This window comes from Agelaius tricolor, unplaced genomic scaffold (assembly GCF_023055355.1).
Source record: "Agelaius tricolor isolate 1412-34295 unplaced genomic scaffold, bAgeTri1.0.p SCAF_28, whole genome shotgun sequence".
Lineage (NCBI taxonomy): Eukaryota > Metazoa > Chordata > Aves > Passeriformes > Icteridae > Agelaius > Agelaius tricolor.
This window is the reverse complement of record NW_027269288.1, coordinates 3,010,902-3,033,417: the sequence shown is the minus strand read 5'-3', so window position 1 is coordinate 3,033,417 and position 22,516 is coordinate 3,010,902. Positions and strand designations below refer to the sequence as shown.

Genomic DNA, 22,516 nt, shown 5'->3' with positions numbered 1-22,516 from the left:
ATAATTGGGACTAAATTTGGACAATTTGGGATCTTGCACTGGGATAAATTTGGGATATTTCATTGGGATAAATGTGGGATTAAATTTGGAAAATGTTGGGATAAATTCCCGATATTTCAGTGGGATAAATTTGGGATATTACACTGGGATAAATTTGGGATTAAATTTGGAAAATGTTGGGATAAATTCCCGATATTTCACTGGGATAAATTTGGGATATTCCTCAATTTATTGCAGTTTTGGGATGGGCCCCAAACCCATGGAATTCCAATGGAAAAGCCCCAAAATCCCCCAAAAATCTTTGGAAAGAATGGAAAACGGGGTTCCCCCCCCAGGGAATTCCTTACTCACGGAATTATCCGGGAACGCTCCGAGGGACGCGGGGCCGGCTCAGGGATTTTCCAGCCTTTCCATGGGAATGGGATCCCTAAAATGGGGATTTTGCCCCAAAAGGCCCGGCCGGGATTTACAGGGAGCCAGGAATGTCGGGGCAGGCTGGGACAGGCAGGGCTGGAACCGGAGACGGAAAAACCGGAATTGCTGCGGCTCCGAGGGAGCGGGAACGGGAACGGGAACGGGAACGGGAAGGGCTGACCCGGGATAACCCCGGAGCTTCCCAGGAAAGGGGATTTGGGATATCCATGGGAATGGGGTCTCTGGGAAAGGGGATTTGGGATATCCATGGGAATGGGGGCGCTGGGAAAGGGGATTTGGGATATCCATGGGATTGGGAAAGGGGGAAAGGGGATTTGGGATATTCATGGGATTGGGGGCGCTGGGAACGGGGATTTGGGATATCCACGGGATTGGGGTCTCTGGGATTCAGGGATTTGGGATATCCATGGGATTGGGATATCCATGGGATTGGGAAAGGGGGAAAGGGAATTTGGGATATCCATGGCATTGGGATCTCTGGGAAAGGGGATTTGGGATATCCATGGGATTGGGGTCTCTGGGAAAGGGGATTTGGGATATCCATGGATTTGGGATCTCTGGGATTCAGGGATTTGGGATATCCGTGGGATTGGGATCTCCGGGATTCAGGGATTTGGGATATCCACGGCATTGGGATCTCTGGGAAAGGGGATTTGGGATATCCATGGGATTGGGGGCGCTGGGATTCAGGGATTTGGGATATCCATGGGATTGGGGTCTCTGGGAAAGGGGATTTGGGATATCCATGGGATTGGGGTCTCTGGGAAAGGGGATTTGGGATATCCATGGGATTGGGGGCGCTGGGATTCAGGGATTTGGGATATCCATGGCACTGGGATCTCCAGGAAAGGGGATTTGGGATATCCATGGGATTGGGGTCTCTGGGATTCAGGGATTTGTATGGTCACACCTGGGATAACCCCGTAGCTTCCCGGGGTGGGATAGCAGGAGATCCATGGGATTGGGATCACTGGGAAAGGGAATTTGGGATATCCATGGCAGTGGGATCTCCAGGAAAGGGCATTTGTATCCCTGGATGGGATATCCATGGGATTGGGGTCTCTGGGAAAGGGGATTTGGGATATCCATGGATTTGGGATCTCCGGGATTCAGGGATTTAGGATATCCACGGCATTGGGGTCTCTGGGATTCTGGGATTTGGGATATCCATGGGAATGGGATCTCCGGGAAAGGGGATTTGTATCCAGGGATGGGATATCCATGGGATTGGGATGATGAGGGAATCCATGGGATTGGGGTCTCTGGGATTCAGGGATTTGCATCCCAGGGATGGGATCTGTGGGGTCTGTGGGATTCAGGGATGGGATCCATGGGATCCATGGGATCCATGGGATCCAGGGATGGGATCCATGGGATTCAGGGATGGGATCCATGGGATCCATGGGATTCAGGGATGGGATCCATGGATTCAGGGATGGGATCCATGGGATTTAGGGGTGGGATCCATGGATTCAGGGATGGGATCCATGGGATTCAGGGATGGGATCCATGGGATTTAGGGGTGGGATCCATGGGATTCAGGGATGGGATCCATGGGATCCATGGATTCAGGGATGGGATCCATGGGATGGGATCCATGGGATTCAGGGATGGGATCCATGGGATTTAGGGATGGGATCCATGGGATCCAGGGATGGGATCCATGGGATTCAGGGATGGGATCCATGGGATTTAGGGATGGGATCCATGGGATTCAGGGATGGGATCCATGGGATTCAGGGATGGGATCTGTGGGATCCATGGATTCAGGGATGGGATCCATGGGATCCATGGGATTCAGGGATGGGATCCATGGGATTTAGGGGTGGGATCCATGGGATCCAGGGATGGGATCCATGGGATTCAGGGATGGGATCCATGGATTCAGGGATGGGATCCCTGCCAGGCCCTTCCCTGGCTCCTTTCCCAGCCAGGCTGCAGCTCCAGAGGTTTCCCAAGAACTGCAGAGGCTCCAGGTGCCACAAATGGGATTTTCCTGGGATTTACTTTGGGGTGGGATGGATCCAAGGCCTGGCTGGGAATTCCCTGGGAATTGCCTGGGAATTTGTAGGGTTTTGCTGGGAATTTGCTGGGAATTTGACAGGAAGGATTCACAAGGGCTGAGCTGGAATTCTGGATCCACTCAAATTCCAAAAAAACCCTTGGGAAAGGGGATCCGGGGATTTCCAGGGAATGATGGAGGAAAGGGAGCTCCAGGGCCAAATTCCAGGTGTTCAATGGCCCAAAATCCTTTGGAAAAGTTGGGATATTCCTGGGAAAGGTGGGAATGATGCAATGAAAGCCCCACAATTCCATGGATTTCTGTCCAAATCCTGGTGTTCAACTCAAAACCACTCCCAAAATCCTTTGGAAAAGTTGGGATATTCCTTGGGAAGGGTGGGAATGATGCCAGAATTCCATGGATTTCTGTGAAAATCCTGGTGTTCAAATCAAGAATATTCCCAAATCCTCTGGAAAAGTTGGGATATTCCTGGGAAAATAGGAACATAATCTATAAATATAAATAATAATCTCATATATGTGAGTATAAACATAAAATACAAAGATAAATTTGAATATAAACACAAATACAAATGTAAATATAACCATGAGTGTAAATAGGAACATAATCTATAAATATAAATAATAATCTTATATATGTGAGTATAAACATAAAATACAAAGATGAATTTGAATATTAACAGGAATACGAGTACAAATGTAAATATAACAGTGAGTATAAATAGGAATAAAAAATATAAATAGAGAATGTAAAATACAAACATAAATATAAATATAGGATATAAACATATACAGGTAAATATAAATATCGAAATACAAAGCTAAACTTGAATGTGAACACGAACACAAACACCAACAAAATAGAAATATAAATATAACAGTATAAGTAGGAAATCTAAAATATAAATTAAATAGAAATTATAAATATAAATAAGAAATATAAATAATAAATAGAAATTATAAATATAAATTATAAATACAAATAATAAATAGAAATTATAAATATGAATAATAAATATAAATTATAAATAGAAATTATAAATAGAAATTATAAATATAAAATGTATACATGTGAACATATACATTAAAATCAATAAACACATATAAACAGAGCGCACCTATTAATATGAATATAACGGTAAGCACATACAGGAACATGAAATTATAAATGCGGACACAAAGTTATAAAATACAGAAAAATGAGGATTTATGGACGCAGATTCTATAATCTATAAATACGGACACAAAGTTATAAAATGCTCAGAAATGAGGATTTATGGACGCAGATTCTATAATCTATAAATACGGACACAGAGTTATAAAATGCACAGAAATGAGGATTTATGGACGCAGATTCTATAATCTATAAATGCGGACACAGAGTTATAAAATGCACAGAAATGAGGATTTATGGACGCAGATTCTATAATCTATAAATACGGACACAAAGTTATAAAATGCACAGAAATGAGGATTTATGGACGCAGATTCACACACAAACAGCAGCACTGGGGCCGGAGCGCCCAGCCGGGTTCGGCGGGGATTCCGCACAAGCCCCGCAACGAACGGGACCGAGCGGGGCCGAGCGGAGCCGAACGGAGCCGAACGAGGCCGAACGAGGCCGAGCGGAGCCGAGCGGGGCCGAACGGGGCCGAGCGGGGCCGAGAGGAGCCGAGCGAGGCCGAGCGGGACCGAGCGGGGCCGAGCGGGGCCGAGCGGGGCCGAGCGGAGCCGAACGAGCGGGGCCGAGCGGGGCCGAGCGGGGCCGAGCGGAGCCGAACGGAGCCGAACGAGGCCGAGCGGAGCCGAGCGGGGCCGAGCGGGGCCGAGCGGAGCCGAGCGGAGCCGAGCGGGGCCGAGCGGAGCCGAACGAGGCCGAGCGGGGCCGAGCGGAGCCGAACGGAGCCGAACGAGGCCGAGCGGAGCCGAGCGGAGCCGAACGGAGCCGAGCGGGGCCGGGGGCGAATCCGGGCCCGAGCTCGGGGCCCGCCCGGTCCCGCCCGGTCCCGCCCGGATGTTTCCCGTGTTTGTTTCCCCGAGTTTCCCATATTTGTTTCCCATCCCGGCTCCACCCGGATCCCGCCCAGACCGGTCCGGGCGGTCCCCGCCCCTCATTTGCATACATTTGCATTCATCTGCATGGGTTGGCTCCCAGGGGAGAGGGAGGGGAGGCTGGGCAGGGATGGGAACCCAAAATGCCGGGAGTTGCAAATCCCAACGTCCCGGGGAGTTCTGGGATCCCAGCCCAGGGACCCCATTCCCAACATCCTGGGGATTCCTCATTCCCAACACCCCTGAAAATTCCAAATCCCAGCATCCCGGGAATTCCTCATTCCCAACATCCCAGAAAATTCCCCCTTCCCAAAATCCTGGGGAAGTCCAGGATCCCAGCCCTGGGACCCTGTTCCCAGCATCCCTGGGATTTCCCCATTCCCAACATGCCAGGAAATTCCACATCCCAACATCCCAGCTCAGATCACTTCCCAGTGGATTCCCCATCAGAAATCCCAGGTTCGATAATTCCCATGAATTCCCCATCCCACAATCCCAGCTTGGATCATTTCCCAGTGAATTCCCCATCCCAATATCCCAGCTTGGATAATTCCCAGTGGATTCCCCATCCTGAAATCCCAGGTTGGATAATTCCCATGAATTCCCCTTCAGAAACCCCAGGGTGGATCATTCCCGGTGGATTCCCCATCCCCAAACCCCAGCTCGGATCCCTTCCCGGTGGATTCCCCAGCTGAAATCCCAGCTTGGATCATTCCCAGTGATTTCCCCATCAGAAATCCCAGCTCAGATCAATTCCCATGAATTCCCCAGCAGAAACCCCAGCTTGGATAATTCCCAGTGAATTTCCCATCCCCAATCCCAGCTAGGATCATTTCCCAGTGAATTCCCCATCCCAAAATCCCAGCTGGACAATTCCTGGTGAATTCCCCATCCCAAATCCCAACTTGGATCATTCCCGGTGGATTCCCCATCCCACAGTCCCAGCTTGGATCCCTTCCCAGTGGATTCCCCATCCCAAAATCCCAGCTGGACAATTCCCAGTGAATTCCCCATGCCAAAACCCCAGCTTGGATCATTCCCGGTGGATTCCCCATCCCAAAACCCCAGCCCGGATCCCTTCCCAGTGAATTCCCCATCAGAAACCCCAGTTTGGACAATTCCCGGTGAATTCCCCATCCCAATATCCCAGGCTGGATAATTCCCGGTGATTTCCCCATCAGAAATCCCAGCTCAGATCAATTCCCATGAATTCCCCAGCAGAAATCCCAGCTTGGATAATTCCCAGTGAATTTCCCATCCCACAATCCCAGCTAGGATCATTTCCCGGTAAATTCCCCATCCCAATATCCCAGGCTGGATAATTCCTGGTGGATTCCCCATCCCAAAATCCCAGCCTGGATCCCTTCCCGGTGGATTCCCCAACTGAAATCCCAGCTTGGACAATTCCCAGTGAATTCCCCATCAGAAATCCCAGCTTGGATCATTCCTGGTGGATTCCCCATCCCAAACCCCAGCCCGGATCCTTTCCCAGTGAATTCCCCATCCCAAATCCCAGCTTGGATCATTCCCGGTGGATTCCCCATCCCCAATCCCAGCTCGGATCCATTCCCAGTGAATTCCCCATCCCCAATCCCAGCTCGGATCCATTCCCAGTGAATTCCCCATCCCCAATCCCATCCCGGATCCCTTCCCGGTGAATTCCCCATCCCCAATCCCATCCCGGATCCCTTCCCAGTGAATTCCCCATCCCAAAATCCCAGCTTGGATCATTCCCGGTGGATTCCCCATCCCCAATCCCAGCTTGGATCATTCCCGGTGAATTCCCCATCCCCAATCCCAGCTTGGATCATTCCCGGTGGATTCCCCATCCCCAATCCCAGCCCGGATCCCTTCCCGGTGAATTCCCCACCCCCAATCCCATCCCGGGTCCCTTCCCGGTGAATTCCCCATCCCCAATCCCAGCTTGGATCATTCCCGGTGAATTCCCCATCCCCAATCCCATCCCGGGTCCCTTCCCGGTGAATTTCCCATCCCCAATCCCAGCCCGGATCCCTTCCCGGTGAATTCCCCATCCCCAATCCCATCCCGGGTCCCTTCCCAGTGATTTCCCCATCCCAAACCCCAGCCCGGGTCCCTTCCCGGTGAATTCCCCATCCCCAATCCCATCCCGGGTCCCTTCCCGGTGATTTCCCCATCCCAATCCCATCCCGGATCCATTCCCAGTGAATTCCCCATCCCCAATCCCAGCCTGGATCCCTTCCCAGTGAATTCCCCATCCCCAATCCCAGCTTGGATCATTCCCGGTGAATTCCCCATCCCCAATCCCAGCCCGGATCCATTCCTGGTGAATTCCCCATCCCAAACCCCAGCCCGGATCCATTCCCGGTGGATTCCCCAATCCCAGCCCGGATCCCTTCCCGGTGAATTCCCCACCGGAAATCCCAGCTCGGATCCCTTCCCAGTGAATTCCCCATGCCAAAACTCCAGGCTGGATCATTCCCGGTGAATTCCCCATCCCCAATCCCAGCTTGGATCATTCCCGGTGGATTCCCCATCCCGGATCCATTCCCGGTGAATTCCTCATCCCCAATCCCATCCCGGATCCCTTCCCGGTGAATTCCCCATCCCAAACCCCAGCCTGGATCCCTTCCCAGTGAATTTCCCATCCCCAATCCCATCCCGGATCCCTTCCCGGTGAATTCCTCATCCCCAATCCCATCCTGGATCCATTCCCAGCGAATTCCCCATCCCCAATCCCATCCCGGGTCCCTTCCCAGTGATTTCCCCATCCCAAACCCCATCCCGGGTCCCTTCCCGGTGAATTCCCCATCCCCAATCCCAGCCCGGGTCCCTTCCCAGTGAATTCCCCATCCCAAAATCCCAGCTTGGATCATTCCCGGTGGATTCCCCATCCCCAATCCCAGCTTGGATCATTCCCGGTGGATTCCCCATCCCCAATCCCATCCCGGATCCCTTCCCGGTGAATTCCCCATCCCCAATCCCAGCCCGGATCCCTTCCCGGTGAATTCCCCACCCCCAATCCCATCCCGGATCCATTCCCAGTGAATTCCCCATCCCCAATCCCATCCCGGGTCCCTTCCCGGTGAATTCCCCATCCCCAATCCCATCCCGGGTCCCTTCCCGGTGAATTCCCCATCCCCAATCCCATCCCGGGTCCCTTCCCGGTGAATTCCCCATCCCCAATCCCAGCCCGGATCCCTTCCCAGTGATTTCCCCATCCCAAACCCCAGCCCGCGTCCCTTCCCGGTGAATTCCCCATCCCCAATCCCAGGGTGGATCATTCCTGGTGAATTCCCCATCCCCAATCCCAGTTTGGATCCATTCCCGGTGGATTCCCCATCCCCAATCCCATCCCGGATCCCTTCCCGGTGATTTCCCCATCCCCAATCCCATCCCGGGTCCCTTCCCGGCGCGGATCCGCGGCTCCCCGCACGCCCGGCCGATTCCCTGGAATGATCCTCTGGAATTTCAGGCTCGGCTGGAGCCCGGCCCCGCTCCCCGCCCGGCCCCGCCCGAGCCCGGCCCGGCCGCGGCCGCTCCGCGGGGAAATTCCCGGCGCGCTCCCGCTTCTCCCGACCCAGGTGAGCTTCTTTGGGATGGGGGAGGCTGGAAAACCGGGAATGGGTCGGGAATGCGCGCCCGGGGGGGGTCTGGAGGGGCGGATTTGGGCTGTGTGCATCCCTGATCCCAAAAAACCAACCAGGAAATGGCTGGGTCCAAAAAAACACCTGTGGGAAAGGGCTGGATCCGGGAAAGAAGAACTGCAGGAAAGGGTTGGATCTGTCCCAAAAAGCTGCAGGAAAGGGTTGGATCCCAAAAAAAAACGCTGGGAAGGGGCTGGATCCCAAAAAAAACACCTGTGGGAAAGGGTTGGATCCGAAAAATAAGAACTGCAGGAAAGGGTTGGATCTACCCCAAAAAGCTGCAGGAAAGGGTTGGATCCCAGAAAAACGCTGGGAAGGGGCTGGATCCCAAGGAAACACCTGTGGGAAAGGGTTGGATCCCAAAAAAAAAACCCCTGTGGGAAAGGGTTGGATCCCAAAAAAACCCAAGCAATGGGAAAGGGTTGGATCTGCCCCATAAAGCTGCAGGAAAGGGTTGGATCCCCCCAAAAAAACCCTGTGGGAAAGGGTTGGATCCCAAAAAAAACCCAAGCAATGGGAAAGGGCTGGATCCCAAAAAAAACGCTGGGAAGGGGCTGGATCCCAAAAAAACACCTGTGGGAAAAGGTTGGATCCCAAAGGAAACCCAAGGAATGGGAAAGGGTTGGATTTGCCCCATAAAGCTGCAGGAAAGGGTTGGATCCCAAAAAAAAACGCTGGGAAGGGGCTGGATCCCAAAAAAAACACCTGTGGGAAAGGCTGGATCCCAAAAAAAACACCTGTGGGAAAGGGTTGGATCCCCCCAAAAAAACCCTGTGGGAAAGGGCTGGATCCTAAGAAAATAACTGTGGGAAAGGGCTGGATCCCAAAAAACAAAAAAAAGTGGGAAAGGGTTGGATCCCAAAAAACCTGTGGGAACAGGTTGGATCCCAAAAAACCACCAGGAAAGGGTTGGATCCCAAGCAAACCCCAAAGAAGCACCGGGCAAGGGTTGGATCCTAAGGCCGATCCCCTTGGGAGATGGAGGATCCAAGGTCTGGAATTCCGGGATTTTTCCAAGGGGTTGGAGCCAGCCCAAAATTTGGGATCGTCCCAAATCCCAGCTGTGCTCTGCTCCCCACGGCTGCTCCAGAGGGGAATTTTTGGGATCAGCATTCCCACATCCCAGGAGGCATCCCCGGGTCTGGGCTGGGACAGGAGGGTTGGAAAAAAGGTCTGGAAAAAGCTGGGAAAATCCCTGTAATTCCCAAAAATCACTTTAATTAAAAGAAACAAAAAAAGCTCCAGGAAAATAGCTGTAATTCCCAGGAAAATAGCTGTAATTCCCAGGAAAAAACCTCCAGAAAATTCACTTTAATTCCCAAAAAACTCCTGTAAAATCGGTGTAAATCTGGGGGAAAATAACAACTGTAAATGCCAGGAAAATTTGCTGTAAATGCCAGGAAAAATCACTGTGAATCCCAGGAAAAAACCCCAGAAAAATCACTTTAATTCCCAGGAAAAATCACTGTAAATCCCAGGATAAAACCCCAGAAAAATCACTTTAATTCCCAGGAAAATCACTGTAAATCCCAGGATAAAACCCCAGAAAAATCACTTTAATTCCCAGGAAAAATCACTGTAAATCCCAGGATAAAACCCCAGAAAAATCACTTTAATTCCCAGGAAAAATCACTGTAAATCCCAGGATAAAACCCCAGAAAAATCACTTTAATTCCCAGGAAAAATCACTGTAAATCCCAGGATAAAACCCCAGAAAAATCACTTTAATTCCCAGGAAAAATCACTGTAAATCCCAGGATAAAACCCCAGAAAAATCACTTTAATTCCCAGGAAAAATCACTGTAAATCCCAGGATAAAACCCCAGAAAAAATCGCTGTAAATGCCAGGAAAAATCACTGTAAATCCCAGAAAAATCACTTTAATTCCTAGGAAAATCACTTTAATCCCGGAAAAAACCCCCAGAAAAATCACTTTAATTTCTGGGGAAAAAAACAAACCCAACTCCCCCCCCCCCAAGCAAACAAACAATAAACTAGGAAAATTCACTTTATTTCCAGGAAAAAAACTCCAGAAAAATTACTTTAAATCCCTGGAAAAAGCTCCAGGAGAAACACTCTAATTCCCAGGAAAAAGAAAAAATAAATTCACTTTAATGCCAGGATAAAAAACTCCAGAAAAAATCGCTTTAATTGTCGGAAGAAAAAAAAAATAAATAGGAAAAATCACTTTAATTCCCAAAACAAACCCCAGGAAAATTTCCTTTAATTCACAAAGCCCCATGCACGCTTTTGCTGCTTCCCAGAAATAATCCAGGAAAGGTTTTCCCTCCCAAAACCTGGAAAAGTGGGAAAGGCAGGAAAAGAGGGAGGAGGAAAAGCAGGAAAAGAAGGAAAAGGAAAAGGAGGAAAAAGAGGAAAAGCTGGAAAGGGAAGAGAAGGAAAAGGAGGAAAAAGAGGAAAATCTGGAAAGGGAAGAGAAGGAAAAAGAGGAAAAGCTGGAAAGGGAAGAGAAGGAAAAAGGAGGAAAAAGAGGAAAAGCTGGAAAGGAAAAAGGAGGAAAAAGAGGAAAAGCTGGAAAGGGAAGAGAAGGAAAAGGAGGAAAAAGAGGAAAAGCTGGAAAGGGAAGAGAAGGAAAAGGAGGAAAAAGAGGAAAAGCTGGAAAGGGAAGAGAAGGAAAAGGAGAAGCAGGAAAAGCAGGAAAAGGAGGAGGAGAAGGAGGAAAAAGAGGAGAAGGAAAAGCAGAAGAAGCGGGAAAAGGAGGAGCAGGAAAAGGAAGAGGAGGAGGAAAAAGAAGAAAAAGAGGAGCAGGAAAAGCAGGAGAAGCGGGAGCAGGAAAAGCAGGAAAAGCGGGAAGGGCAGGAAGAGGAAAGGCAGGAAAGGAGGAGGAGGAGGAGGAGGAAGGGGAGGAGGGAAGGCGATGATTCCCAAATCCCGGCATCCCTCGCTCCGCTGGACGCGGCTCCGGGCCGGGCCCGGCGCTCCCGCCGGGATTTGGGAATCGCGGGCGCAGCCCCGGGAGCCGGGAGAGCCCCGGGAGGATCCCGGGCCCCGCGGATCCCGCCGGGAGCGGCCATTCCCGGCCCGCGGCCCATGCGGACACCGAGCGGCGGCCGCGGCCTGCCCAGGTCAGCGCATTCCCGGCCCCCCAATCCCGGGATCCGCCCGGGCTCCCAGCCCAGCCCGAGCTGCCAGGGATCCTCCCGGCTGCCCCAGCCAGCCCCGCTTTTCCTGCCGGGCCTGCTTCCCAAAAACCCAGCCCTAAATCCCAGGATCCAGCCCAGATCCCGGGATCCAGCCCCAGATCCCTGGGTCCGAGCCCAAGATCCCGGGATCCAGCCCCAAATCCTTGGATCCCATCCCAAATCCCTGGATCCAGCCCCAAATCCCTGGATCCAGCCCCAAATCCCGGGATCCAGCCCTAAATCCCGGGATCCAGCCCCAGATCCCTGGGTCCAGCCCAAATCCCTGGATCCATCCCAGAATCCCTGGATCCAGCCCCAAATCCCTGGATCCAGCCCCAGATCCCGGGATCCACCCCAGATCCCTGGACCCAGCCCCAAATCCTTGGATCCCACCCCAAATCCCTGGATCCAGCCCCAAATCCCGGGATCCACCCCAGATCCCGGGATCCACCCCCAGATCCCGGGATCCAGCCCAAATCCCTGGATCCAGCCCCAAATCCCTGGATCCATCCCAGAATCCCTGGATCCACCCCAAATCCTTGGATCCACCCAGAAATCCCCATTCCCACCCCAAATCTCTGGATCCACCTGGAAATCCCTGGATCCACCCTCAAATCCACGGATCCACCTGGAAGTCCCCATTCCCACCCCAAATCCCCATTCCCACCCCAAATCCCAATATCCAGAGGTTTTCCCACTGGGATGAGCTCTCCCCTCCCCACTGTCCCAGCCCTTCCTGCTGTTATTTCCGCTTGAAAATTCCCAGGTTTTCTCAAAGGGTTGGATTTAAAACTCCCAAAAAGCCGGGAAAGGGAATTTTGGGACAAATAAAGGGGATTTTGGGACAAATGGAAGGAATTTTTTTTGGTAAATAAAAGGATTTTGGGGGGAAAATAAAGGGAATTTTTGGGGCCAAATGAAGGGGAATTTGGGGAAGATGAAGGGATTTTAGGGAAGATGATTATTTATTTATTCCTAGTTATTCATTCCCGGTTATTCATTCCTGGGATCAGCAGCAGGGTGGGGCCGATTCCCAGCAAATCCCACTGGGATGGATCCCGAATTTCCTGCTGGGATGGATCCCAGATTCCCTGCTGGGATGGATCCTGGATTTCCCCCCAGTGTTCCCAATCCCTGATCCAATCCAGGTGGGATCAATCCAGATCCATGGGATGATCCTGGGATGGATCCGGATCCCTGAGAGGATCCCAGGGTGGATCCAGATCCATGGGAAGGGCTCAGGATGATCCTGAGATGGATCCAGACCCTTGGGATGATCCCTGGGATGGATCTGGATCCCTGGGATGGATTTGGATCCCTGGGATGGTCCCTGGGATGGATCTGGATCCATGGGATGGATCTGGATCCCTGGGATGATCCTGGGATGGATTTGGATCCATGGGATGATCCCAGATGGATCTGGATCCCTGGGATGGTCCCTGGATGATCCCGGGATGGATCTGGATCCATGGGATGGACCTGGATCCCTGGGATGGTCCCTGGATGATCCTGGGATGGATCCGGATCCCTGGGATGGATCTGGATCCCTGGGATGGTCCCTGGATGATCCCAGATGGATCTGGATCCCTAGGATGGTCCCTGAATGATCCCAGGATGGATCTGGATCCCTGGGATGATCCCGGGATGGATTTGGATCCATGGGATGGTCCCTGGATGATCCCAGATGGATTTGGATCCATGGGATGGTCCCTGGATGATCCCAGATGGATTTGGATCCATGGGATGGATCTGGATCCTTGGGATGATCCCAGATGGATTTGGATCCCTGGGATGGTCCCTGGATGATCCCAGGGCGGATCCATCAGTGTCTCCCCCAGGCAGCAGCTCTGGTGCCAGGGATAAAAATATCCCAGGATAAAAATACCCCGGGATGGGAGAGGCCAGGCCGGGCCGGGTTTGGATCCCGCTGCTCCCGGGGCTGGGGCCTCCTTGGGAATCTCCATTCCCAGGGATTTCCCATCCCAACATCCTTGGGTTCTCCTGCATCCCCTTTTTCCTGCCCCACTTCATTCCCATGGATCCCACTTCCCATTTTTCCTCTCCTGATTCATTTCCATGGATCCCTTGCAGCTCCCAAAACTCCACATGCCCAGGGATGATTCCCCATCCCCACATCCCTGGGTTATCCCGAATCCTCATTTTCCTCTCCCAATGTATTTCCATGCACTCCCGCTTCCCAGTTTTCCTCTCCTACTTCATTTCCATGGATCCCCAGCAGCTCCTGGGAATCCCTGGATTTTCCCGCTTCCCACTCTTCCTCTCCCTGTGCATTCCCACAGATCCCATTTTTCCTCATCCCATGGGATCCGTTTTGCTCCCGGGATGTTCCCACTCCTGACTGTGCAGAACACTCTGGGAAAAATCCCTTTTTCCCTTGGATCCATCCCAATCCCAGGATTATTTTGGAGGCCTGGGATAAATCCAGGCTGGGCTGGGCTGAGCTCAGCGCTCCAAACGGGAGTGACCTTTTCCCTGGATAAATTTGGGATGGGCCGCGATTCCCGCTGGGAGAGGGACCCGGAGCGGGAAGGGGCTGGATCCCAATCCTGATCCCAATCCCAGGGTTGTTTTTCCTGAGGATTCCCAACTTTGAGGCTTTTTCTGGAGCTACAGAAATTGGGAATTCTCGGTGTCCCAGGAAACTCCTGCTCTGAAACTTCCCTGGGGTTTTGGGGATTCTTCCCCTGGTTTTTCTGGATTCTTCTCCTGGGATTTTGGAAATTCTTGTCCTGGTTTTTGGGGATTCATCTCCTGGTTTTTTGTGGATTCATCTCCTGGTTTTTGGGGATTGATCTCCTCAGTTTTTGTGGGTTCATCTGGCTTTTTTGGGATTTTTCCTCCCAGTTTTTGGGCATTCTTCTCCTGGTTTTTTGGGTATTCTTCTCCTGGGATTTTAGAAATTCTTCTCCTTTTTTTTTTTTTTTTTTTTGTGGATTGATCTCCTGGTTTTTTTCTGGATTCATCCAGGTTTTTTTTGGGGGGATTCTTCTCCCAGTTTTTGTGGATTGATCTCCCTTTTTTTTCCGGTGGATTCCTCTCCTGGATTTCTGGCTCGCTTGGCGTCGCATCCGGAGGGAAAATTCCCAGGTTGGGTGACCCAGGAGAGGTTCCCACTACAGGAAAAGAATTCCAGGAGGGAAGATCCCAGCCTTTCCCGGGATCATCCCTTGGGACCATCCCAAGGCTCCGTCCTTGCTGCCCTTCCCGGTGCCCTCCGGGCGCTCTCGGCTTTCGGGGCGGATGCTCCATCGATCCCTGCATCGATCCCACACGGATTCTGCCACTTCCCGCCCTTCCCTGGGAGCAGCATCCACAATTCCCGGGATAAATTCTCCCTGAGCCGTTCCCAGCTCCCTGTCCCAGCTGGAGCCTGAGTTGGATCCATCCTGCAGGAGCCTCCTGGTCCTTTCCAGGGCTGGGATTGGGGCTGATCCCCCTTTCCCAACCTTTTTTCCCCTTTCCCAACCCTTTCCCAACCTTTTTCCCCCTTTCCCAACCCTTTTCCAACCCTTTTTCCCCCTTTCCCCCTTTTCCAACCCTTCTCCCCTTACCCAACCCTTTTCCCTCTTTCCCAATCTTTTTCCAACCCTTTTCCCCCCTTTCCCAACTCTTTTCCCCCCTTTCCAAACCCTTTCCCCTCTTTCCCAACCCTTTTTCCCAACCCTTTTCCCCTTTCCCAACCCTTTTTCCCAACCCTTTTTCCCAACCCTTTTCCCCCCTTTCCCAATTATTTTTCCCCCTTTCCCAACCCTTTTCCCCTTTCCCAACCCTTTTTCCCAACCTTTTTTCCCAACCCTTTTCCCCCCTTTCCCAACCCTTTTTCCCAACCCTTTTCCCCCTTTTCCCAACCCTTTTTCCCAACCCTTTTTCCCAACCCTTTTCCCCCTTTCCCAACCCTTTTTCCCCCTTTCCCAACCCTTTTTCCCAGCCCTTTTCTCCCTTTTCCCAACCCTTTTTTTCCCCCCCTTTCCCAACCCTTTTCCCAACCCTTTCCCAACCCTTTTCCCCCTTTTTCCCCCTTTCCCAAGCCTTTTTCCCTGTTTTCCACAGGAACGCCCCTGGAGCAGCTGAGCCCCCCCCGCCATGGCCTCGCCCCCCCCGCCTGCAGTAGGTACTGTCAGCCTCGGCTTCCGCAGTTTGGGATTTTTGGGGATTTTGGGAATTTTGAGGCAGCCAGGCCGGGGTGGGAAGGAGGGAGCAGCACCCAGGGTATCCCTGATATCCCAGCTGGAGCCTCTCAGGGTTGGGAAAACACGGAGGGATCTTGGATCCTGGGGGCTGCTGGTCCTGTTCTCTGTCCCTGGTTCCCTGATTCCCTGTTCCCTATTTCCCTGCCTCCCTGATTCCCTATTTCCCTGATTCCCTATTTGCCTGTCCCTGTTTCTGTGGTTGCCTGATTCCCCTTTCCCTGTTCCCTGATTCCCTATTTCCCTGTTCCCTGATTCCCTATTTCCCTGATTCCCTATTTCCCTGTTCCCTGTTTCTGTGGTTGCCTCATTCCCCTTTCCCTGGTTCCCTGATTCACTATTTCCCTGTTCCCTGATTCCCTATTTCTCTGATTCCCTATTTCCCTGATTCCCCATTTCCCTGTCCCTGTTTCTGTGGTTGCCTGATTCCCCATTTCCCTGTTCCCTGATTCCCTATTTCCCTGATTCCCCGTCTCCCTATTTCCCTGTTCCCCAATTCCCTATTTCCCTCATTTCCTGATTCCCTATTTCCCTGTTCCCCTATTTCCCTGTTTCCCTGATTCCCTGATTCCCTGATTCCCTATCTCCCTGTTCCCCTATTTCCTGATTCCCCGTTTCCCTATTTCCCTGATTCCCTATTTCCCTGGTTCCCTGATTCCCTCTTTCCCTGTCCCTATTTCCCTGATTCCCTATTTCCCTGTTCCCCTATTTCCCTGGTTCCCTGTTCCCCTATTTCCCTGGTTCCCTGTTCCCCTATTTTCCTATTTCCCCTATTTCCCTCTTTCCCTGATTCCCTCTTTCCCTGTTTCCCTGTTCCCTGGTTCTCTGCTTCCCTCCCTCCATTCCCAGTGTCCGTTCCCTTCCCATCCCTCTCCCTCCCCCTTCCCTCCCCTTTTCCTCCATTCCCTGTGGGTGTCACAGCCTGGCCAGAGAGAGGGGGAAGCTGGAGGAGCTTCCCTGTGGGTTGGTCTGGGAGGTGTTAGGGAGGCAGAGAGGAGGAATTGTGAACAAACGGCCGAGAATCCGCACGATGGGGTCGGGAGAAGCCGATGGGGTCGGAAGAAGCCGATGGGTGGGAAGAAGCCGATGGGTTGGGAAGGAGCCGATGGGGTTGGGAAGAAGCCGATGGGGTCTGAAGAAGCCGATGGGTTGGAAGAAGCCGATGGGGTCTGAAGAAGCCGATGGGTTGGGAAGAAGCCGATGGGGTCGGGAGAAGCCGATGGGATGGGAAGGAGCCGATGGGTTGGGAAGAAGCCGATGGGTGGGAAGAAGCCAATGGGGTTGGGAGAAGCCGATGGGGTGGGAAGAAGCCGATGGGTTGGGAAGGAGCCGATGGGATGGGAAGGAGCCGATGGGTTGGGAAGAAGCCGATGGGATGGGAGGAAGCCGATGGGTTGGGAAGAAGCCGATGGGTGGGAAGGAGCCGATGGGGTCGGAAGGAGCCGATGGGTTGGGAAGAAGCCGATGGGGTCGGAAGAAGCCGATGGGGTCGGGAGAAGCCGATGGGGTTGGAAGAAGCCGATGGGTTGGGAAGAAGCCGATGGGTCGGAAGAAGCCGATGGGGTCGGGAGAAGCCGATGGGGTCGGGAGAAGCCGATGGGGTCGGGAGAAGCCGATGGGGTCGGAAGGAGCCGATGGGTTGGGAAGAAGCCGATGGGTTGGGAAGAAGCCGATGGGGTCGGAAGAAGCCGATGGGGTCGGGAGAAGCCGATGGGGTCGGAAGGAGCCGATGGGTTGGGAAGAAGCCGATGGGGTTGGAAGGAGCCGATGGGTTGGGAAGAAGCCGATGGGTTGGGAAGGAGCCGATGGGTTGGGAAGAAGCCGATGGGTTGGGGAGAAGCCGATGGGATGGGAAGAAGCCGATGGGTTGGGGAGAAGCCGATGGGGTCGGGAGAAGCCGATGGGGTCGGAAGAAGCCGATGGGGTCGGAAGAAGCCGATGGGTTGGGAAGGAGCCGATGGGGTCGGGAGAAGCCGATGGGTTGGGAAGAAGCCGATGGGTTGGGAAGAAGCCGATGGGTTGGGAAGGAGCCGATGGGTTGGGAAGAAGCCGATGGGATGGGAAGGAGCCGATGGGATGGGAAGGAGCCGATGGGGTCGGAAGAAGCCGATGGGTTGGGAAGGAGCCGATGGGATGGGAAGAAGCCGATGGGGTTGGGAAGAAGCCGATGGGTTGGGAAGAAGCTGATGGGATGGGAAGAAGCCGATGGGATGGGAAGAAGCCGATGGGTCGGGAGAAGCTGATGGGGTCGGGAGAAGCCGATGGGGTCGGAAGAAGCCGATGGGTTGGGAAGGAGCCGATGGGTTGGGAAGAAGCCGATGGGTGGGAAGAAGGCGATGGGATCGGAAGGAGCCGATGGGTTGAGAAGGAGCTGATGGGTTGGGAAGAAGCCGATGGGGTTGGGAAGAAGCCGATGGGGTTGGGAAGAAGCCGATGGGTTGGGAAGAAGCCGATGGGTTGGGAAGAAGCCGATGGGATGGGAAGAAGCCGATGGGATGGGAAGAAGCCGATGGGTCGGGAGAAGCTGATGGGGTCGGGAGAAGCCGATGGGGTTGGGAAGAAGCCGATGGGTTGGGAAGGAGCCGATGGGTTGGGAAGAAGCCGATGGGATGGGAAGAAGCCGATGGGATGGGAAGAAGCCGATGGGTCGGGAGAAGCTGATGGGGTCGGGAGAAGCCGATGGGTTGGGAAGGAGCCGATGGGTTGGGAAGGAGCCGATGGGTTGGGAAGAAGCTGATGGGGTTGGAAGAAGCCAATGGGGTCGGAAGGAGCCGCTTTCCTGGGGAGACGCTCACCCCGGAGGGGTCTCCTCGATCGCCGCTCCTGGGCAGTGTTTGATTGAGCGGCCGCCCAGGGGCACCGGAACAGGCCAGGGACACAAAGGGGTCCCAGTAAAATGGGGGCTTTGCCCTGGAGTCCATGGTGCCAATCCCCCTTTCCCTCCTCCATCCCTTCCCCTTTTCCATCGTCCACTTCCATCCCCCTTCCCTGGATTTTCCCTCCCCATTCTCCCCCTCCATCCCCTTTTTTTCTCCCTCCTCTGTCTCCATCCCCCTTCTCATTTTCCTCCCCCTCCATCCACTCTGCCCCCTCCATCTCCATCCCCTCCTTCCTCCTCTTCCTCCATCCCCTTTTCCCCCTCAATCTCTGCCCCATTCCCCTCCATCTCCTCCATCCCCTTTTCCTCCCTTTTCCTCCCTTTTCCTCCTCCATCCCCTTTTCCATCCTCCATTTCCGTCCCTCTTCCCTGGTTTTCTCCATCCCCATTCTCCTCCTCCATCTCTTTTTTTTCCCCTCCTCTTCCTCCATCTCCCTCCTCTATCTCCTCCCTCCCCTTTCCCTTCATCCTCCTCCTCCTCTTCCTCCACCTCCATCCCCCTTCTCCCTCCCACTTTGTCTCCATCCCCTTTTCCATCTCCACCCCCTTTTCCTCCAATTCCTCCATTTCCTTTTTCCATCTCTTCCATCTCCTGAATCCTCTTTTTCCCTTCTTTGTCTCCATCTCCCTTCTCATCTCCCATCTCCATCCCCTTTTTTCCTCCATCCCTTTTTTCCTCCATCCCCTTTTTTTCCTCCATTCATTTTTTTCCACCTATCCCTTTTTTCCTCCATCCCTTTTTTTCCATCCATCCATCCATCCATCCATCCATCCATCCATCCATCCATCCATCCATCCATCCCTTTTTTTCCTCCATCCCTTTTTTTCCTCCATCCCTTTTTTCCTCCATCCCCCTTTTCCCTCCCCTCCCTTTCCCCACTCCATCCCTCCCCATCCCTGTTTCCCGCTCTCCTGTGCCCCATTCCATGTTTTCCATGCCCGTTCCTGTGCAGGATCTCCCCCGGATCCCCCCGGCCCCGCGGGGATGGAGGAGCTGGGCCAGGCCTTCGACTTCGAGGACAGCGAGGAGGAGGAGGAGGAGGAGGGGGAGGATGAGGACTCGGATTCGGGAGCTGATCCCTGCCCTGATCCCTGCCCTGATCCCTGCCCTGATCCCGGAGCTGATCCCGGAGCCGATCCCGGTGCTGACGTCGCTCTCCAGGCGCCCCCGCGCCGGCGGCGCCCGCCCAGCTCTGGTGAGGAGCATTCCTGGCACTCCTGGTGTGGAATTCCCGCTCATTCCCGGAGTGGAATTCCCAGTATTCCCTTGCGGAATTCCCGGTATTCCTGGTGTGGAATTCCCGCTCATTCCCGGTGTAGAATTCCTGCTTATTCCTGGTACGGAGTTCCCGGTATTCTCCTGTGGAATTCCTGTTCATTCCCGGTGTAGAATTCCCAGTATTCCTGGTGTGGAATTCCCCCTCATTCCCAGTATGAAATTCCTGCTTATTCCTGGTATGGAGTTCCCGGTATTCCCAGTGTGGAATTCCTGGTATGGAATTCTTGCTCATTCCTGGTGTGGAATTCCCACTCATTCCCAGTATGAAATTCCTGCTTATTCCTGGTATGGTGTTCCCGGTATTCCCATGTGGAATTCCTGGTCATTCCCGGTGTGGAATTCCCAGTATTCCCATATGGAATTCCTGTTCACTCCCGGTGTGGAATTCCTGTTTATTCTTGATATGGAGTTCCTGGTATTCCCATGTGGAATTCCCGGTATTGCCAGAGTGGAATTCCTGCTCATTCCTGGTGTGGAATTCCCACTCATTCCCAGTATGAAATTCCTGCTTATTCCTGGTATGGAGTTCCTGGTATTCCCGGTGTGGAATTCCCAGTATTCCCAGTGTGGAATTCCTGGTTTATTCCTGGTACAGAGTACCCCGTATTCCCATGTGGAATTCCTGCTCATTCCCAGTGTGGAATTCCTGCTTATTCCTGGTATGGAATTCCCGGTATTCCCAGTGTGGAATTCCCAGTATTGCCAGTATGGGATTCCTGCTCATTCCCGGTGGGGAATTTCTGCTCATCCCTGGTATTCCCATGTGGAATTCCTGCTCATTCCCGGTATTCCCGGTGCATCCCGGGGTGCCGACACTGTTTCTCTTTGCTTTCCTTCCCCGCAGAAGGGCTGGAGCCGGAGACCCAGGAAGGGTGAGTGGGATTTGGGGGCGTTTAGTGGGATTTCCAGGGAATTTGGGGGGTTCTGGTGGGATTTCCAGGGAGTTTCCTGGATTTCCAGGGAGTTTCCTGGGATTTTGGGGGGTTTCAGGAGGTTTTGGTGGGAATTCCGGGAGTTCTGGTGGGATTTTGGGTCCCATGATGGATCTCTGGGATCCGTCCCCTCCGTTTGATGTCGCAGCTGCTGCCGTGCCTCAGTTTCCCCCAACTTCCCTGCATTTCAGAGGGCTGTGACAGGAGAACTCTGGGATTTTGGGATCTTTTCCATCATCCCTGAGCATGTTGGCAGAACATCCCTAAAAACCTGGGATGACCCTAAATCCTGGGATCCCAAAGAGCAGATGGGGGGGGGAAATTCCTTTAAAAAAAATTCCTTATTTTGTTCCTGTGGTGGGAATGGGGGTGGCAGCGGGCGGGAGCTTTGGGAGCCCCCGATCCCAGGGGATTTGCCCCCGATCCTGAGGGATTTTTTTTTCCCTGGAATGTTCCCGCAGGATCCCGGCACAGGTGAGCAATGGCGAAGCCGGAGGAGATTCCCAGATCCGGACCCACACCTGGAAGAGGGAGAGCATCTGTCGAGGTGGGGAAAGGCTGGGATAACCCCGGGATAACCCTCAGGATAACCCCTGGGATAACCCTCGGGATAACCCCTGGGATAACCCTCGGGATAACCCCTGGTGGGCTCGGGAAGGTTTCTGTGCCTCGTTGGGGTCCTGGGCTGCTGATCCCGATCCCAATCCCGATCCTGGTGTTCCCAGGGGAGCGTTTCTCCTTCCCCGAGGTGGAGGACGAGGTCATCTATGACGATGTTCCCTGTGAGGGCCTGGATGTGGATCAGGACGGTACGGGAACGCTCTTCCTGCTTTTCCAGCCGGGAGCCGCCTCTTCCCGGTTTTCCAGGGGCCCCCGTCCCATTTTCTGTCAAGAAGGAGAGTGGGAGGGAATAATCAGGGAAATCCCGGGATCTGTGGGATGGAGCTGCTCCCAGAGGGCTGCAGGACCCTGAGGGTTCCAGAGAATGGGAATTCTGGAGTTCTGCACTAGGATTCCCCAATTCCCAAAATTCTCCTTCCTCTCCTTCCTTCCTCATTCCCCTTCCTCTGTTCCTCTCATTCCTGTCACTCACAGGGGATCAATCCCCCCTGGATCCATCCATGCATCCCAACTCCCTTCCAAACAGTCAAAGCCCAGAATTCCCATGGTTTGGGAGCACAGGGAAAAGTGGGAATGGAGAGAGAATGGAGCAGGAAAAGTGGGAATGGAAGCGGAGCAGGAATGGGAACGGAGTGGGAATGGAGTGGGAATTGAATGGGAATGGAGCAGGAATGGAATGGGAATGGAGTGGGGATGGAATGGGAATGGAGCGGGGATGGAAATGGAGCGGGGATGGGAATAGAGTGGGAATGGGAATGGAATGGAATTGGAATGCAGTGGGAATGGAATGGAATGGAGTGGGAATGGGGATGCATTGGGAATGGGCGGGAATGGGAATGCATTGGGAATGGGGATGCATTGGGAATGGGGATGCATTGGGAACGGGGATGCACTGGGAATGGTGGGAACGGGGATGCACTGGGAATGGCAGGAATGGGGATGCATTGGGAACGGGGATGCAGTGGGAATGGTGGGAATGGGGATGCAGTGGGGATTCCCGGCTGCCGGCAGGCGCGGGGCTGATCTACGCCGAGGTGCAGCGCGGGGAGGGGACGCGCCTGGGGCAGGACCTGGGCTGGAGCTCCAGCGAGTTCGAGAGCTACAGCGAGGGAGAGTCCGGAGAGGAATCCCGGCCGGAATCCCGGCGGGACGCGGAGCCGGCCAAGCTCCGCGCGGCGTTCCAGCCCAAGGTACCCATCCCTCTGGAATCCTCCTCCTTCCCTTGGAACCCTCATCCTTCCCTCTGGAACCCTCATCCATCCTTTGGAATCCTCCTCCTTCCCTTGGAATCCTCATCCATCCCTTGGGAACCCTCATCCA

At 53.4% G+C, this 22,516-nt stretch overlaps 2 protein-coding genes across 5 annotated transcripts in view; one reads left to right on the top strand and one right to left on the bottom strand.

Annotated features, from left to right (window-relative positions):
* Positions 1-5,931: 5,931 nt before the first annotated feature.
* LOC139600544 (uncharacterized) lies at positions 5,932-10,984 on the bottom strand. Its single transcript, XM_071448805.1, has 3 exons — positions 8,940-10,984; positions 7,717-8,906; positions 5,932-5,956 (listed from the first exon to the last, which is right to left on the bottom strand). The coding sequence occupies exons 1-3, from the start codon at positions 9,246-9,248 to the stop codon at positions 5,932-5,934; spliced, it is 1,524 nt and encodes a 507-aa protein (XP_071304906.1). The 5' UTR covers positions 9,249-10,984.
* Positions 10,985-10,996: 12 nt separating this feature from the next.
* ARHGEF10L (Rho guanine nucleotide exchange factor 10 like) overlaps positions 10,997-22,516 on the top strand; it is a 41,952-nt gene continuing 30,432 nt past the window's right edge. Inside the window, exons 1-7 of one of the 4 annotated variants that reach the window (XM_071449170.1) lie at positions 11,081-11,221; positions 15,350-15,410; positions 19,318-19,560; positions 20,488-20,515; positions 21,037-21,122; positions 21,301-21,384; positions 22,208-22,386. In XM_071449170.1, the coding sequence (XP_071305271.1) occupies positions 15,383-15,410; positions 19,318-19,560; positions 20,488-20,515; positions 21,037-21,122; positions 21,301-21,384; positions 22,208-22,386 (648 nt within the window). In that variant the 5' untranslated portion in view covers positions 11,081-11,221; positions 15,350-15,382. Of the gene's footprint in view, positions 11,222-15,349; positions 15,411-19,317; positions 19,561-20,487; positions 20,516-21,036; positions 21,123-21,300; positions 21,385-22,207; positions 22,387-22,516 lie in introns of all 4 variants that reach the window. The other 3 variants (XM_071449172.1, XM_071449168.1, XM_071449169.1) reach the window with 3 other exon arrangements.